This window comes from Squalius cephalus, assembly GCF_949319135.1.
Source record: "Squalius cephalus genome assembly, chromosome: 19".
NCBI classification, from domain to species: domain Eukaryota; kingdom Metazoa; phylum Chordata; class Actinopteri; order Cypriniformes; family Leuciscidae; genus Squalius; species Squalius cephalus.
Window position 1 is genome coordinate 17641543 of NC_137140.1, and position 19083 is coordinate 17660625.

The 19083-nt window shown below is 38.6% G+C and overlaps 1 protein-coding gene across 1 annotated transcript in view; it reads left to right on the top strand.

Moving 5' to 3' along the window:
- The window catches only part of lrp2b (low density lipoprotein receptor-related protein 2b), a gene marked incomplete at its 5' end in the record, with an annotated part of 91891 nt that overhangs the window by 30441 nt on the left and 42367 nt on the right, over nucleotides 1–19083 (top strand). The window contains 21 exons of the mRNA XM_079850880.1: nucleotides 5589–5817; nucleotides 5934–6111; nucleotides 6204–6332; nucleotides 6431–6597; nucleotides 6774–6917; nucleotides 7445–7554; nucleotides 9935–10112; nucleotides 10208–10421; nucleotides 10728–10964; nucleotides 11674–11862; nucleotides 11967–12887; nucleotides 12982–13147; nucleotides 14113–14271; nucleotides 14371–14660; nucleotides 15123–15326; nucleotides 15410–15652; nucleotides 16196–16321; nucleotides 16468–16587; nucleotides 16667–16798; nucleotides 16883–17084; nucleotides 17180–17475. Of these exons, the coding sequence (XP_079707006.1) occupies nucleotides 5589–5817; nucleotides 5934–6111; nucleotides 6204–6332; nucleotides 6431–6597; nucleotides 6774–6917; nucleotides 7445–7554; nucleotides 9935–10112; nucleotides 10208–10421; nucleotides 10728–10964; nucleotides 11674–11862; nucleotides 11967–12887; nucleotides 12982–13147; nucleotides 14113–14271; nucleotides 14371–14660; nucleotides 15123–15326; nucleotides 15410–15652; nucleotides 16196–16321; nucleotides 16468–16587; nucleotides 16667–16798; nucleotides 16883–17084; nucleotides 17180–17475 (4634 nt within the window). The remainder of the gene's footprint in view (nucleotides 1–5588; nucleotides 5818–5933; nucleotides 6112–6203; nucleotides 6333–6430; nucleotides 6598–6773; nucleotides 6918–7444; nucleotides 7555–9934; nucleotides 10113–10207; nucleotides 10422–10727; nucleotides 10965–11673; nucleotides 11863–11966; nucleotides 12888–12981; nucleotides 13148–14112; nucleotides 14272–14370; nucleotides 14661–15122; nucleotides 15327–15409; nucleotides 15653–16195; nucleotides 16322–16467; nucleotides 16588–16666; nucleotides 16799–16882; nucleotides 17085–17179; nucleotides 17476–19083) is intronic.

A 19083-nucleotide genomic window follows, 5' to 3' on the forward strand; every position in this document is an offset into this window, starting at 1 on the left:
TAAAGTATTGATGTGTTCAACAATAACACTAAACACCTTGAAATGGATACATAAACACTAAGTTTGCGGACACGCACAGTCAGCTAGGAAGAAGCCAATTGGTCAAAGCAAGACCAGGAAGAAGATTAATAAAGACATTTCACTGACATAAGAAACATGCTTTATTGCATGGCTGCAAGTGTGCCAACATTTCACACAACATCATTTTACACGTGTCGAACTTTAACCTTTAGAAAAACGGCCCAAACATTGGGCAACATTGAACACGGCTGGTTAAATCTTCCCTTTTTGTTACTTCTTTCTGCCACCGCCACCTATCCTCTCTGGTGCATATTTCAAGTATTTGACCATGTATTCGTCTGCTTTTGTTGTAGTTGTATCAAATTAGCTCAAGACAGCGTCTGATGAGGTGGGAAAAAACAGATCAGTATTAGCAAACATTAACCTCTCAAATTAAAATATTTTGCAAATATCAACTTTTGTGGAATTGCCAATGTTTCAAGTATATAAATTAGTATTTATCAATGTGCAAGGTCATTGATAATCATGTGCTTGGGAAAGCAACACAAGGCAGTTGGTAGTAACCAGTGCTGCCGGTAGAGAAGTTAGTCTAGAGCCCAGAATGGAGTACTATATAATATTAGAGCATGCTCTGTAGAGTCCTCCAACTAAAATGATTTCTTCATTTCTTATGAATTATTATTCTGCTTACTACATTCAATTATTTTAAAACACTGTTACAAAACTACTATGTTAAAGCAAACTCACCACAGGGTCTTCATGAAGGCAACATTCCCACTTCTTCCTCTGAGGCTCATTATGGCCATCATTTTATTTGTCATAGTTCTGCCATGGTAAAACAGATTTATATTAGAATATTATATTGCAATCAAGTTCATTATGAAAATGTAGCAGAGAGTGAGTAAGTGGGTGTGTGGGGGGAGTGCATGACAGTATATGACAGGGAACATCACTGTAAACTAATGCAAAAAAGGAACAAAGTTACTTACGCAGCCATTGACTTGTTCACATGGTCTGCAGCATCAACGCCTCCCAACGTCTTCAGATGTTTACTCTGAAAAGAACAAGAAACAAGAAATTAAAAATATAACCAGAAAAAGTGGTCAGCAGAGTCCAGACCTCCACAAAGCAGGCACATGATGAGGACAAGGAGTTTGTAGTGGTCACCAAAGTGAACAAGCCAATTGTCATAATGAAACTTTGCCAGCACTTTACAAGATTATTTAAAACTTACCAGTTCTGCTCCCTCATTCTTGTCCTCCAAGCGATTCTCTAAAGCTTCAAGCTCTTCTTCAGTGTTTGCCGGCTTCACTTCATAACTTGTTCCAGCAGATGAGGTGGCAACATGAATTTTATCCTTGATTTCGACCAAGCGGCAACCTCCCCGTCTCTCTCTTGAAACCAACACGGAAGTGAGTTAAACTGCAATTCGTTGACTGGCCGCTTGAGGCTGTTGTCAGAAGTGAGTCAAATCTGTATCTCCTCCATGTTAAAATGCCAAATTTTACAGCAGAAAAAAACGTGTTTAAAGCCTGGTGTCTGTATGTGGATTTGGTCTATACAGCTCATTTTGCCCTTCATAACAACTGTGAGGGGGGTGAATTATTTTATAACTCGTCCGTTTAGTTGATTAATATTTAAATTTAAGGGTGTGGCCAAGCTACTTGAGTGACAGATGGATTGCCGCTGTCAGTGCTAGCCGTTTGTCTGCTGTTACTAGCCGTCACTTCACCTCAGCAATGTTAGCTGCTGAACTTGCCATCTCTGCAGTGTTTGTGCTTTTTTTCGGGATTATTATTTCATACAATTTAATACTTGGGTAACGTTACAAAGCCCACGTCTTTGGATTCCGTCGTTATCGTTCGAGAGAACAACCAGCGCTGTATTTCAGTTGTTTTCCTCTGTGAACATGCACTAATGGATGTCTGGCAATTTCGTTGCTTTTTGGGGTTTTCAAATTTAAAACGTCAATAAATGCTCGTTCGTTCTGCTCTCACGGAACAGATGGATTATAATATGCTTATGTACCGTCAGATGAAATCATGCAGGCGTCGGCGCTTTTCCGTCCGTGCAATAAATGCACATGAATGAGCGCGGATTTTCTAGCACATTTACTTGCACTTCAAAGGCAATATATCTATGGTTTAACGGTTAAACCATAACCCATTTGAGAGACGGCCAACATCAGAATTTAAAATGGACTGAATAAGCTCTCTACGAACTTGAGCGATGCCGCGCTGACGGACCATGAAAGAGTGACTGACATGTATGCACATAAATCACCTTCATACACAATCACTCTCGAAGTAATACACAGTCTCACTTGTAGCCATGTCTTTTAACTATTATAATATTTCGAAGGGCAAAAATAGGAACGTTTAATTGGCTTTACATCATCAGCTAACTCGATCACGTCGAGCTAGGTGATTTCAGATAGCCATAGCCCAGCTCCTCAGCTCCACTCACGCTCCGCCTGTTTGCCTATTTTCTGTTATCCGGGAGTGACGCAAAGCCAAGATGGCGACGGCCGGCTCCGCCCACTTTAGGCTTCAAAAATGCTCTTCAGAAACCTACGGGTGACGTCACGGACACTACGTCCATATTTTTTTACAGTCTATGATTTCGACAAGGAGCTGAAGAACTCTCTTCTGGAATTCTAGCCAAAAAAAGAAGCGATTGATTATTATTTTTATAATGTATTGAGTACGCTCTACACCACAAAATCCAAGTTTTTTCATTTGCCCAATAAAAATGCACTGCAAAAACTCAAAATTTTACCAAGAATATTTATGATATTTCTAGTCAAATGTCTATTTTCTATTCAAAATAATCTCATACACTAAAAAGTAACTTGTGTTTAGACAATTTTCACTTGTTTCATGCAAATTTTCACAAAATAAATAGAAAAATTTGCCAGTGGAGCAATTTTTAATTTTGTTCTAGTTGATCAAACACAGCACATTGACACACTTTCCATCCACAAACTTTAAAAATAAGGTTGAGATTTCACATTCAATTCGCATTCAATTTTGCATTTTGTCGTCTCCATTTTTTGTGATACATCTGGGAGTGTAAAATATAAAAACTAAATATTTTTAAGCCTAAATGTTTTATAAAGAAAATCATTTAATTTGAAAATAAGTCATAAAAACAATCAATCAAATGAGGGCTGTCCTCATCATTTTTTAAATAATATCTTCCACATCAACTTGTATTTAAATTTTACAAAAATGTAAATGATTTTTGTTTTAAGGGTTAAATTACTTTCAGATTCAAATAGATGGTTGGGTTAGGTAAGTTATGTGGACAACTCACCATTGAAGAAGACTTTCAAGTCGTGTTCTTCCAAATCTCTCGAAAAGAGAAGGAAGAATAATGTGAAATCTCAACCTTATTTTTAAAGTTTGTGGATGGAAAGTGTGTCAATGTGCCGCGTTCGACCAACAGAGACATCCCTAACACTAGCACACACACTCCCTAGCACACAACGACGGTTCGCGGTTAAACTAGTCTGCACGCACGCACGCACGCACGCACACACACACACAGAGAGAGAGAACGGCGGTTGGCGGTTATCTAGCACACAACGACGGTTCGCGGTTAAACTAGTCTGCACGCACGCACGCACGCACGCACACACACACACAGAGAGAGAGAACGGCGGTTGGCGGTTATCTAGCACACAACGACAGTTCGCGGTTAAACTAGTCTGCACGCACGCACGCACACACACACACACACAGAGAGAGAGAACGGCGGTTGGCGGTTATCTAGCACACAACGGCGGTTCGCGGTTAAACTAGTCTCTTCCCATACACACAATATTAATTAACACAATACGTATTAATATATGTGACAGAGTCAGGCACACACAACATTTATTTAGGAATTTTCTAGTTATAAAATGTGACTTACCGTTTGAGCTGTTACCCCCAAATTCATTCCGAACCGGTCGAGGTCAGAATCTGCCTGACGATGACGACACAGACCCACTTCGCGCATGCGCAATCGGGTGTTGTCTGGAACCGTCAGAGCCAATAGAATCACAGTTGTGTGATGGACAACCGCCGTCCTCCAATCAAGCTCTTGTATTGAACGATATTCCAAAATGATCAATCAGACTGGAGTTGCTCTCAAAGTACGCCAGGAGATGTAGAAAGCGTCTCAATTCTCTATTGGCTGATGTGTATTTATTTTATTTTTTTATTCCTTATGAAAACATGAATCTAAATGATGTATTACAAGATCAATTTCTTTTTTCGGCAAATAACAAATGTGTTATGCAATAATTTTTTTTTTTTTTTTACATTAGAAAGCGCTTTTATCACGACTCAACAAACGTTTAATTCAAAGTTGATCTTTCAACGTTGTATCATTATTCATGTATCAACACTTTTTCAACAGTTAATTGATCAGCATTGTTTGGATGTTGGAACGTTATTTTTCTACTGATATATTTCAACAAAATGTTTAAAAGTCATGGTTGTAAAAAATAATGTTGATTTGACGTACATCTCAAAAATGTATTTTTATTTCTGTTGAATCCATAGTGAGTTTACAACACCACTTCAACCATTTAGTGTTCAACGTTGTTTTGACGTTGAATTAATGTTACTTAACAAACGTTTAATTCAGAGTTGATCTTTCAACGTTGTATCATTATTCATGCATCAACACTTTTTCAACAGTTAATTGATCAGCATTGTCTGGATGTTGGAACAACGTTATTTTTCTACTGATATATTTCAACAAAATGTTTAAAAGTCATGGTTGTAAAAATAATGTTGATTTGACGTACAACTCAAATTTTATTTCTATTTCTATGTTGAATCCATAGTGAGTTAACAACACCATTTCAACCATTTGATGTTCAACGTTGTTTTGACGTTGAATTAATGTTTTTCCATAAACTGACATTATTTCAACCACATTTAAACGTTTAAGGTCAGTCGAATGCCAGCTGGGAAGTGCCTCATTCATTTATTCATTCATTCATTCATTCATAATAGAGCAGAGTCCGTCAGCAGTCTTGGGCAATGTGACACCACATTGCTAGAATCTGCAAATGGCTTGTTCTGAGACACTGCTTTTGACTTATGGGTAGTGGGTGGATTTTTAACATTTATAGTGTGGTTGTGTAAATACTGCTGACACACATTTATGTTCAAACACCATGTAAAAGTGAATTTTGCATAATAGGTCCCCTTTAATCAATGTTTGTATGTGAATACAATATTAAATAAAATCTGTTTATCATAAAAAGTGATTGTGTCTCTTCATGTAAACTGCTTGAATCATATGGATTATGATTACTTTACGATCTCGTTATGGACTTTTTTAAGTGTCAAGAATGAACTTTCGATAGAGGGACAGAAATCTCTCTTTTATTTATAATATCTTCATTTGTGTTTTGAAGATGAACAAAAGTATTATGGGTTTGAAATGACATGACATGAGGATTAGTAAATGATGACAGAATTTTCATTTGTTTGTAAACTGTCCTTTTAAGATCACTTAAAGTGGAGTCTTTTTTTATAAAATTATAATTCCTTCTGTTTTCTTCTCAGTACCAATCTAATGTTCTGGTCAGACTGGGGTCAGAACCCTCGCATAGAACAGGCTAGTATGGATGGACTCGGAAGAAGAGCAATTGTGACTAGCAAGGTATACTGGCCCAATGGACTCACCCTGGATTACACAACTAGAAGACTATACTTTGTTGACGCCTACCTGAAATATATTGACTACTGTGACTATGACGGCAAAAACAGGCATCAAGTCTTCGCAAGTGACATGGTAGGAGTTAAAGTGCCTGGTTAAAATCCATCTATGTTTTACATGAAGTATAAGGGCACAGTCTGAGTTTATCTGGTGTCATATTTTCCACTCATCACACATCTCTGTATCTGCAGGTTCTTCAGCAACCACATGGCATAACCATCTTCGAAGACAACATCTACTGGAGTGACCGCTACACAAGTCAAATCATGAGGACTAACAAATTTCATGGAGGAAACATCACCACCCTTCTGAGCAGTGTGTACCAGTGCATGGGTATCGTCATGGATCACCCTGTCAAGCAGCCTTTAGGTTAGGCTTTCATGCAGGTTATTTATGAAAGGATATCTGGCCGTTTTTTCTTTCTTTCACTTGACTAACATAGTCTTTTGGCTCCCATACAGCACTCAACCCCTGTGAGAATCATCCATGCAGTCAGCTGTGTCTTCTATCGACCTTAAGACCCCGATACTACATGTGTGACTGCCAGTCTGGCTGGACCCTTGCCAGCGATGGTCGTACTTGTACTAAAGGTCAGAGTCTTTACAAAATTACTGTGTGCCATTTGAGTTCTTGAGGTCTTATGGCCTTTTACTTGACTTAATTATGCTGTAATACTTATTTTTCCTAGATGACACACCATTCTTGATGGTCGTCAGAGATACAGTGATTATGGGAATCCCTCTCAACCCCAATGACACGTCCAACAATGCCATGGCACCAATTTCAGGCATCACACAGGGCCGAGATATTGATTTTGATGACCAAGAGCAGTTTGTCTACTGGGTGCAAGGCACTGTCAGTAAATCAGTCAATATCTTGACTATTCCATAACATTGTTTTGGAATTAACTCATAACATTACTGACACTATTTTAACTATTAAACAATATTTTGAAATAGAAATATTTATAAAAAACAAAGAAAAAAAATAGTAATGTTTATCTTGAAACTAAGGTTGAATTTTTCCCCTAGGGTTCAATTTATAGAAGCAAGACAGATGGAGCAAATCGAACTCAGTTTGCACCAGCTGCTATCATTGGTTCCACCTCTGGTCTTGCCTTTGATTGGATTACACGAATCATGTACTACACTAATCCCTCCGTTAAGGCCATTGAGGTGAACATCATAATTTCTTAAGATCAGTGACACACATCAGCATATTATATCATACATATCAATTTATTGAATTAAATTGTGTCCCACTTTATATTAGGTGTCTATAACTACTATGTACTAACATTTTAATTAATAATTTGATACAATGCACTTATTGTGTACATACATGTTTTTACAATGTACTTGTATATATTTTTAATACCTGCATGTAATTACAGCTGTAATTAATCTCTGTAGTTACATCTATAATTACTCTGTTGACCCTTCCGTTAACACCTTAACCGACCCTTAAACCTACCCATACCACCAAACCTGTCCTAACCTTACCCATATTCCATCTCAATAGCAGCACAAGTGTTTTGCAATAAAACATCAACACAATAACTTCATTGTACTTATTTTTTATGTAAGTACATAGTAGTTAAGGACACCTAATATAAAATGTGACCTTAACTTGTAATTTATTTAATTATGTTATGTATTATTATTATTATAATTTTTTTTTTTTGCTCTTCACCCCCCAAAAGGTAATCAGGGTTGATGGATCTCAACATTACAGGAAGACTATCATCACAAACACAGGGAAACCAGAAGGAGCTGGAGAGCCAATAGGAATAGCTCTTGATCCAGCCAGGGGGTAAATACTTTTTGTGACTAGTAGACATTTGTCCTGTTCCAGTGGCGGTTGCTGGTCTTTCAAAGAGGGGAAGCTCATTTTCGGCCTACATCATAAAAATTGTCCATTTATTTATACGTAAATTCTGCCCAACGTTCCTTTTCAAGAAAATGCTCTGTGACCCTATATCGTTCCAACTAGGCGTCTTTTCCAGTGACTTGACCAGTGTGTCCTCTCAATGGCCAGCAGAGTTAGGTATAATTGTATAAATGTAATAATATAATAAAGGTATAAATAATAATATAATAAAGTATAATAATAATAATAATACTAATAATATATAGGCTATTTTTAATTATTTTAATAATTATTGTTTTAATTATTACTAATAATATTATAAAAAATGTAATAGGATAAGTAATAATATAATAAAGGTATAAATGTATAATTGTGTGAAATGTATTATGAAAAATGGCTAGCAATTTCGACAAGCAAATACCAAGAAAGAGGTAGCAGCAGTTTGTCTTTTGACTATCACTTGAAAAATCCGCGATGGGACTGAGCTCCAATAGCTTCAGCGGCAGCGACTTTTTATTGTATGAAATCGCTGTCAATCAAAAGGAGATGCAGCCCCTCCAATCATCACACGGAAGCCCGGAGTCCGGGCCAGCCCACTCCTCATTCACCCCCAGAGACGCTGAGCGTCCGTGGGCGGGACATAATCGCAGCATTTATCCAATGACCGTCTAGTTTCGAAGCGCTGAAAAAAACTTTTCAGAGCAGCCCCATTGAAGTCAATGGACGCTGGGCTTCAACAGGGAAATGCACTGTCTGTGTCGCTACGGGAATGTATGAGAAGGAGATCGAGTCAGCTGACCTGCTGTATGTAGCTGATTCTGAACGAACTCGTCTTTGAGATTAACGTTTTCTAACGCATTTTTAGTCAATAAAATGTTAACACAATTGTACATATTTGACCATTAATTTTGTTGACATTATAGGGGAAGCCGAGCTTCCCTTGCAGTCTTAAAGAAATCCCCACTGTCCTGTTCTTATTCTTTAGTTATTAATAGGGCTGTAGTCAAGACCACCTTTGTCGAGTCTAAGACAAGTCCAAGACCAGGACTAGTCGAGTCCAAGTCAAGACCAAGTCCAAAGAGGTTCGAGTCCAAGACAAGACCGAGTCCAAAAAGGTTAGAGTCCGAGTCAAGACCGAGTCCAGGACAGGAAAAAAAAAAGTCTGCTAAAAAATATAGCCTATAGAAATTAAATCATTATGTAATAATGAATGATTTTTCAATTCAAAGAACAACAACAAAAAAAAATTTATTATATAGGCCTAAAGGAGCACACACATTTGTTTCGATCCTGATCAGCCTGATCAGGTCTGATCAGCCTCACATTCTGTTCCTGTCAATCATACATGCAATGTCAACCAATTAAACTGCATGAGGGAGGGCCGAGCCAACTCACACACACACACACACACACACACACACACTAGAGATGCGGATAAACCCCGGATTGGGCAGATGATGTAGCGAAAAATAATATTTTAATTAAATTCGGGTGGGTGGCGGTTGAACCAATCAAATGAAAAAAGTCACTAAGCAAACCTGCAAGCTATGAGCCCAGCTGTCTATTGGAGGAGGCCTAAACGTCTCGTAGATGAGACTGCCTGGGTTATTTTGTTTCGATATTAGCTATATTTTAAAACAGCCAGTCATTGTAATCTACCACTCGTGGAATAGGCATTTAAAAGAGAGGCAGATTATGGAGTGATATGACTCAGAAATTACATCGGGCAATGTTCAGATGTCATTCAGCGAGATGTTCAGAAGAACGCAAGAGCTAAACTTCTACAAGCTCAATAACATCCACACACACACACACACACACACACATAAAAGGTAGGCTAAGAAAAAAAAGTTTGGGTTGTTATGGACAATTAAAAATGTGAATATTCACGTTGCACTAGCGGTGGACTTTCAACGAGTTTATTTAAACATTTATTTTTTAAAGAGCCGTTTGTGAGTCAAAAGAGCCGGCTCTTTTCAGTGAGCTGAGGCAAACGAGCCAGCTCACGAAAAAGAGCCGAAATACCCATCGCTAGTTATTAGGTGGCCAGTGTTTCACTTTCCCTCCAATAATATTTTGTTTTAATATCGCAGCGACGTATGTGTGCTTACTGGGAACATAATAAAGACACCTGGACTCGGTCGAGATCAAAAGCCATATTTGGCAAGACCAATGGCCGAGACCGAGACAAGTCCGAGTCCGAATACCAGCGAGTCCGAGACAAGTCCGAGACCATAGAAAAACGGTCTCGGTCTCCAAGACTGGACTCGAGTACTACAGCCCTAGTTATTAATGTACTGTCATCATCCTCTCACCCATGCAGGACACTGTTCTGGACAGACAGAGGTTCAGACAGTGGAGTTCCACCAAAGGTGGCAAGTGCAGACATGGATGGTGGGAACCTCAGAAACCTCTACACTGGTAACTTGGGCAACGTTGAGTTCATCGCTGCTGACATAGAGGCCAGGAAGATCTACTGGGGTGTCCCTCAAACTGGGATGGTGAGACATTACTTGCTCATGAATCCACATGCAGAAATAATTCATTATGCACTTGCATTATATTCCTGGTTTTGGTATTTCTCTGTGATCGGCAGATTGAGTGTGGAACCATGGATGGTGCGAGCAGGGTGACTACTGTGAGTGGCCTGTCTCATCCCTGGGGCATCACTGTCTACCAAAATTACCTCTACTACACTGACCTTGACTATGAGGTCATTGAGAGAGTTGAAAAGAGCACAGGCGCAGACATGGTGGTGATGAGGAGCGGCATGGCAGGGGTGCGAGCACTGAAAGTGCATGCCAGAGACAGTGAGTGAAGCAATGCAATTTGCTCTTTATTTGAAGTAAAGGATAATAATACAATAACTTTTGTTGGTATGAAAAAAGAGCAACCCCGGAGTGATACAAGAAAATTGAAAGTAGCAATATTGGACAGTGGTCCAATATTCAGTCTAGCATTTATTAAAAAATATTTAACATCTAAATCCCAGTATCGACCAATGAGAAACAAGTATTCTTTTCAAAAACAAATAATACATTTTAATAATGCAATATAAGGATTTTTTTCCTTTTTTACTGATTATATTCTGTTCACCCACAATCCATTAAATCCAGACTCTGCTGGCACTACCAATGCTTGCAGTACAAACAACGGAGGCTGTCCCCACCTGTGTCTGCCTAAACCTAATGAACAGAAGACATGCGCCTGCACCACAGGTTTTATCCCATCTCAGGATGGGTCTCAATGCGAGCAATATGACTCTTATGCTATAGTGTCCTCTTCCAAATTTATTAGAGGATTCCACATCAACAGCTCTGACCACTCTGAGGCCATGGTTCCTGTAGGAGCAGGTGAGTATTGGTTACAATATGAATAAATAAGCAGTTTGATTCTCGTTAGAGAGGAAGTTTTGAAAACCCTGGCAACATAACTGAATGGTTAATGGCAATGTTAATGGTAATATCTATTCTTAAAAAAATATTTAAAAAATAAAATAACAATTATTAGACACTTCAGAAAGTGTGAGAATATTTTTTTAAATAAATGTAAATAAATAATGATAAATAAAGTACAATGAATAAAATAATAGTAATACTAATAAATAATATTCAAATATAAATACATAAAAATGTGTTTTATTTTTATCAATAATTTTCCTAAATAGAATAATACTTAAATATAAATAATGAGTAAAAAATATTTTATTTTATAAATAAAATAGATTTTTCTATAAGATATATATACTTGTACTAGATATCTATAGGAAGAGAGTGGCAATGAAAAACTTTCTAAATAAACTTTTTTCATAAAACTATTCACAGATTTGGTTGTTATGTCTTTCTGTAAAAACATACTTAAAGCTTACTGAAATGTTTGAGAGAAAAAAAAACATATTTTGAAAAAATGTATTGTATAAATAATAATAAATGGAATAAATAATATATAATAATAATAATTTATATTTAAATATATAATAAATATTAATAAAAATTACACCACAGGTTAGTCCTATGGTGTAGTGTTGTGTACTACAAAATATAATGTGCTTTTATTCTGTAGGTACTTACTCAATTATTGACAAGCTGGACATGCATATCGCCTCTGGATTCCTGTACTGGACTGATAACAGCACCTACTCATCCTACAGAGGCATTTACAGGACTAAGACAGATGGCTCACGCTATTCTACTGTCATCAGTCAGTTGGGCACTGGAAGGATTCAGGGTTTGGCAGTAGATTGGATCGCAGGTAAATTACTGTGAAAATGAAGTGACACCATGTATACTGTGAAAATAGCTTTATGTGTTTGTTTGTATATATCGGGCTGATCCTTGTTTTTTTTTTAATGTCAGGAAATTTGTACTTCACTAATGCATTCACCTCTCAGACATACATTGAGGTGTTACGTCTGAACACAAGCGTTCAACTGATCCTGCTGAAGAGTTCAGTGGATCGTCCCGTAGATCTTGCCGTCAGCCCCAAATTGCGTCTCCTCTTCTGGACTGACGCTGGCCAGACACCTAAGATCGAGAGCGCGCTTTTGGATGGTACCAATCGGACAGTTCTTGCCTCTGAGAGCCTGTCATCCCCACGAGGCCTGACGATCGACTACACCAATGACTTCCTGTACTGGGTTGACGATACTCTGGATATGATATCTCGCATGGCGGCTGATGGTTCTCAGCGGCAGATTGTACGCTACGGTAGTCGCTACCCCGCACCATACAGTGTCGCCATCTTTGGCGAGTACATGCTGTGGATCGATTGCAAGCTGGGCAAACTCTTTCAGGCTAGCAAGCTTCCTGGGAATACAGACACACCTGAGGTGATTCGAGATGGCATTGAGGATCTGACAGATGTTGGAGTGTTTGACTCGCATGTTCAGCCCACTTCTGCCAACCTGGTGGGCTTCAACCCATGCCATGAGGACAATGGGCGCTGCCAACAGTTTTGTTTTGCAATGCCTGAACAGCAGCAGCCCAAATGTGGCTGTGCCCATGGCTCTTTGCTCAGCAATGGAGTCTCGTGTGGCTTTGGCCTGGATGAGTACCTGATCTTCACCACGGATTACACCGTGAACAGCATGAGGCTGGACCCAGAGGACCACAGCACACCATTTCCTACCTTTAACCTGGGCTACGGTGTTTTAGCCACAGAGTTTGACTTTCAAGACAAGAGAGTGTTCTTCACCCAATATGTGGGTTTAGGCAGGAGTAAAATAGGATACATCACAACCACCAGCAGCACTAGCCCACCGATCACCATAGCCAGTGGTACAGTCTGATGCTTTAACATTCTCGGAATGAATAAGCAGAAACCAGCCAATAACAATGTTAAAGAGTTCTCTGCTTTCTTCTCATCTGTTAGATCTGGATGATCCTGAAGGTCTGGCCTACGATTGGACCCACAAGCGTCTTTATTTCACAGATTATTACAATCGGAGTGTGCAGTCTATGGGAATAGATGGCCAAAATCGTTCCTTCATTGCACATGGCGACCGCCCCAGAGCTATCGTGGTGGATCCCTGCTATGGGTAAAAACACTTTAGGGCTTTTCACATTTAAAATCGTCATCTAAACCAAAATATTCTTTAGTTTTGACGCAAACGCTTAGCATATTATGAGTTTCATTCTTGCCAGTGTCTTTGCTATTTCTCTTCAGAAGGTATGACCAATGAATTTGTGCTTGTTTAAACTGGAGTTTCAGGTATCTCTTAACTGCCTCTCACATGCTTTCATCATCACAGGCATCTATTGTTATTGCCATATCCAGGTTATTGTTGTTACATCTCATTCCTTTATTTTTCAACTGTGAAATAACGGGCCATTGTAGTGTTGGTCACCTTCTGCACAAACTGACGAGTGTAAAAAAAATAAATAATCAAGAAGCATGTATGATTTCAGCATAGAGAGTATCGGGCATGTGCATGGCTGATGATGAAATTTAGGTCACATGCACTGTGCACATGCCCTAGTGTACACATAAAAAAGTACACTTTGGCCTTTAATCCTGTACTCAATTTTCATGGTTTCACACTGTACATTTGTAAACTTGTTGACAGTTTTATTTGTATTTGTAATTTTATAATTCCTCATCTCACTCTTGCACATTAATTTGGTTTATATATTCGGTTTATGGTTATATTGTTAAATATATGGTTTATATGATCCAGCTTGTCCTGAATAGACATTTTGTACTTTAACTGTAGGAATAACCCATTTTTTACTTCAATTGTTGTGTTTTCCATGACAATTTAGATTTTGCCCTTTAATGCTGAAATGAAAAACAGTTCATGAATATTTATGAATATTTAATGAGTTCAGTATGTAATTGGTTGTTTGTACCTTATACATTTGGAACCACAATGCAGTGTTAACCCCCTTTCAAAAGGACAAGTGTGAAAGCCCCCAGAGTTAAAAGACTGGTTCAGATAGTTCCAGCCAGATTAGTTTTAAAAAAACAAAAATTCCTCAATAAAAACTGATTTTCGTCACGCAGATACCTGTACTGGACTGACTGGGGATCCCCTGCTAAAATAGAACGCGCCACACTTGGTGGAAACTTCCGGGTCCCTATCGTAAACACAAGTCTTTCTCAGCCTAATGCTCTGTCTTTGGATTACGAGGAACGACTACTGTACTGGGCTGATGCAACACTGTGAGTTTATACTCACCTACTAGACATTTTACATCATATTTAGTGCAGACAGATGAGAAACATTCAACTGATAAAACTATTTCACTCTCTCACTCACAGGGATAAGATTGAGCGTGCCTCTTTGACTGGAGAAAACAGGGAGGTCATTCTTAGTCAGACACAGTACCCGTTTGCTGTAACAGTGTTCCAACAGGATATCTACTGGACTGACTGGAACACAAGGATTGTGTACCGCGCCAACAAGGATGACGGTTCTGGCCTGACTATAATTGCCACTGATCTCCAATATAGACCCAATGACATCCACGTCTTCTCGGCCAGTAGGCAGGAGAACTGCTTGAGTCCTTGCCAGCTGTTCAACGGAGGATGCAGCCATGTTTGTGTCCCAGGTCGGTCTGGTATCCCATGCCAAGTGTGCGTGTTATAGCCAATCAGTGCACATCGATCTGTAAGGCTTCCAAGAAACTGTTGAACATACATGCAGTGGGCGTCAAAAGAGACTTAAATTGCAACCTTTAAATTAATGTAAATTAAATTAGTAGTTAAATTAGAACTTAAAATAGAAACCTGGAAAATAAAAGAGAGGATTAGGATTTTTAAAAAAATGAAACAATGAAATGTTATAACTGAAAATGAATTTTAAATATTTCAGATGTCATTAATCAAATAAGAAAATGTGTGACATTAATTTTTGTTCATCAGACAAGACCTATATATGATTGCAACATGGAACTATTTTTATGTACTCACAGACTTCTGGACCCAAATTCTAGTGTGTTTGTTTATTTTTCTTTTTTCTCTTTTTTTGAGAAGCTTATACATCTCATGTCTCTCGTTTATCACTTTCTCAGGTCCATCTGGTCCAGAGTGTCAGTGTCCCAGCACTGGTAACTGGTATCTGGCCAATGATGGGAAAGACTGCATCCCCGACAATGGGCAGCGGTGCCATGCAGATCAGTTCACCTGTCTGGACGGAAGCTGTTTGTTCCAACGCTGGAAGTGTAATGGCTACAGGGACTGCTTGGATGGCTCAGATGAGCTTGAGAGAGTGTGTGGTAAGTGACCTTAGCAATACAAATTTTTTTTAATTTATTTTTGTATAATTTTTTTCTTTATACATGAATTCTACATTCTACAGCTTTCCATACCTGCTCACCTACGGAATTCACCTGTGATAACGGAGGCTGTGTGCCTCTGTACTATGTGTGCGACTACACAAATGACTGTGGAGATAACAGTGACGAGCATGGCTGTCCCTTCCCAACCTGTAACCCTACCACAGAGTTCACCTGTGCTAACGGACGCTGCATCAGCGCGGCTTTTGTGTGTGATGGATTCAATGACTGCCGAGACAACGGCACCACGGATGAAGTTAACTGCCGTGAGTGTGCTTTTATTTTAGTATTTTTTATATACTAGTATATGTTATAATATCTATTAATATTATGAATTAGCTTTTATTTTTATATTTTCAGTTTTCATTTTTATTTTTAGTAATTCCGTTATGTGCTTTTGTAATTTTTTTGTTACATGCTTTTGTCGTAGTTATTAATGTCTTTTTAGCTTTAATTTATTTTTATTTTAGTTTTAGTCATTTTAGTAAATTCAACCTAAACTCATTTTATTTTCATTTTACTCATTTTTAAGTTTTTCAAGTTTAAACTTGCCATCTAATATTTATATAATTTTTTAGTGAAAATTATTTTTAATAGTTGCAGATTTAGTTTGAGTTAACAATAATAACACTGGGTCATTGACACCAACATCTAGATTTGCATATAATTTTCTGCCTTTCTTCCCTTTTGAATTAAAACAATTGCTGATGTTAAGCCCTGCACATGCTACTCTTTAACTAGTATGATATTAAATGTGAAGTGTGCAATTTCTGGTAACAAAGAACAATCATATTTATTTGATTTATTAGCTGACAGAACCTGTGCACCTGGCTTAGTAAAATGTGACACCACCAACATCTGCATTTCTTCGAGTAGCCTGTGTGATGGTTTTAACAACTGTGGGGACAACAGTGATGAAAATCCTCTCTTCTGTGGTGAGTTACAGGGTCTCAACTTTTAGATGTTGCCTGCAGATGCCCTTCATGACAGAAGTTTTATGTTTGAGTGAAATGTCCCTTTAATATAAAAAATACTCTTGCATGTCCTCAAAGTCATGTCCTGTACCGCTTGTGGTCAACAGCTGGCCGGACCTGCTCTGCAGACGAGTTCCGCTGTGATAACGGGAAGTGTATTCCCCAGTCATGGGTGTGTGACCGCATCCCAGATTGTGTGGATGACACAGATGAGCCACCCACCTGCGGTACATGTCAAATCCCTCTTCTGTCTGCAAAGCAGAGCCTGGAATTACTATCTAATACTCTCTGTGTCTCTTTACATAGAGGATCAGGTTTATACATGTAACCCTCAGCAGTTCAGCTGTGCGAATGGAAACTGCATTCTGGAAAAGTGGGTATGTGATGGCAACAACGACTGTGGAGACAACAGTGATGAGGCACAGGAACTACAGTGCGGTAAGGCCTGTCATTCAAGATTTAATAAACCAGCAAGTCAGTGCACTTGTAACTTGCTAGTCTGACTTGTATTTGGAATTTCAGGATCAAGGACTTGCAACCCGAGTGATTTCACATGCCCCACTTGGTACCAAGGCTCTCCTCGCTGTATTCCATTGAGTTATGTGTGCGATGGTGAGAAGGACTGTGCAGACGCTGCAGATGAGCTGCACAACTGCCCCAACCGCACATGCCACATGAACGAGTTTGCTTGCGCCAATGGTCGCTGCATTCTGGTGCCCTTCCAGTGAGTTTTTACTCTCCAGCAGTACCCAACAATGCACATCAAATCAAATGCTACTCAAAATATTCATAAAATACTGTGTGTGTAAAACTCCTCAGCTGTGACCGTGTGAATGACTGTGGGGACAGCAGTGATGAGATCGGCTGCGTGTATGGCACTTGCTCCAGCCGAGAGTTCACCTGCCAGAATGGAGTGTGTATCCCATCATCGTATGCATGTGATGGTTATACAGACTGCCAGGATGGCTCTGATGAACTTGAGGGCTTGTGCAGGAGCCCAGAACCCACCTGTGCACCTGGACAATTCATCTGCAATTCTGGGGAGTGCATCGACATCCACAATGTCTGCAACCAGCAGAGGGACTGCTCTGACAACAGTGATGAGAAGGGCTGCGGTAAGACACCACTTGGACACAAAAAGGCTCATTTTAGTGATGTGCCTGAAACAGTAAATCAATTATTTATGAATAATGAATTCTATTGAATAGTAGAAAAAAATTGTTTGACTGATTATTCAACAAACACAAGGTTAACCCTCTGGGGTCTGAGGTGTTTTCTGGCCCTGGATGTGTTCTGACATGCTCTGACATTTGTGCTTATTTCTGTTACTTGTGACATTTTCATGGCTAAAGTCTGATTACACTGTATTCAGCACAAACTCTGCTACAATAATATATCAGCAGCATGTATGTAAAAGTTTGTAGTTTTGAGATAATGACATTTATGCGTGGTTTGTGAAAATACAAAAAAAAATTCTCACTGAAATAAGGCCATGAAACCCATACTGATTATTTCTTCACAAGACTTTTGAAAATTGTATCACGTAGCCTAGAATATTTGCTCCAAAACTATGTGAAAATCACCCTGACTGCTCATTCAGATAAGACAATATATTGATTTAAAATTTGTAAGACGTGTTGTGTGTGAGAAAGCTTTATGCGGGAGGTGTGATCACATCATTAATATGTATGGATTTCACACCTGAGAAAGACAAAGACCCTCCCATAATGGCCCTATTAGGAGCTATCAGGCCCTGTCATTCTGAGCAACCTTGCTCAAAGAATGAGGAGATTTAAAAAAGAATGGCTTTTTGATTGTTTGGATTTATTTACAACACAACATAATCCAAAGATACACAACAAATGACAAAAAAGCACATTATTGAAAACAATGATCCAAAGACAGAGACCTTTGTGCCATTCCTAAAAACATTGTACATACCTTTCATTTCCAAGGTGTTTGATTTTCACTTTACCATGTTCATGTACAGAGACTCATGTGAATGTTGAAGTCAGCAGGACTCAGTGGCATCTGGTCCCTGAAAGAAAGAAAAAAAGTGAACATACTGATATCAAGAGAAACCATAGGCCTGCACGATTTTGGGAATAAATTTGAGATTTTTCTGGTTAATATTGCTTTTTAAAATTCACAGAATACACACACACACACACACACACACACACACACACACACACACACAAATGTTTACAATAATATATAATATAATGAGCACCAGGTTTGTTGTGCCTTGTAGGCATACAGATGTGGCCTTTAAAAACGCGCGTTTTCTCCCGCGGCATTCGGCAATTCGTCTCGCACAGTCTCGCAGAATTCTGCAAGTGCTTTCGGGGGGCACTACTTACAAATTCCCTCAATGTGTTTTGCTTCACAGAATATCCACCAGGTGGCGCATAAAAAACAACTTTACATTAGATTTTTCATTTTACTTCACATTAATGATTGTGAGAAAACATCCACAATAAAATATAAATTATAAATAATATATAATTTATTATATATTTACACAAATATTTACAGTACTGCATTATACAGACATTTGAAAATATTTGTAAATCCAAAAGGTTCATCAAAGTGTTCTTAAGACGAGAAGGGGTATTGGACAACGTTTACGAATTTTTATATATGCTTTGTCATTGCTGTGGTTTCCAGGAGATGAGTGCATGTAGAATATTTAGCATTGCTTTTATTAAAACAGCAAAGTG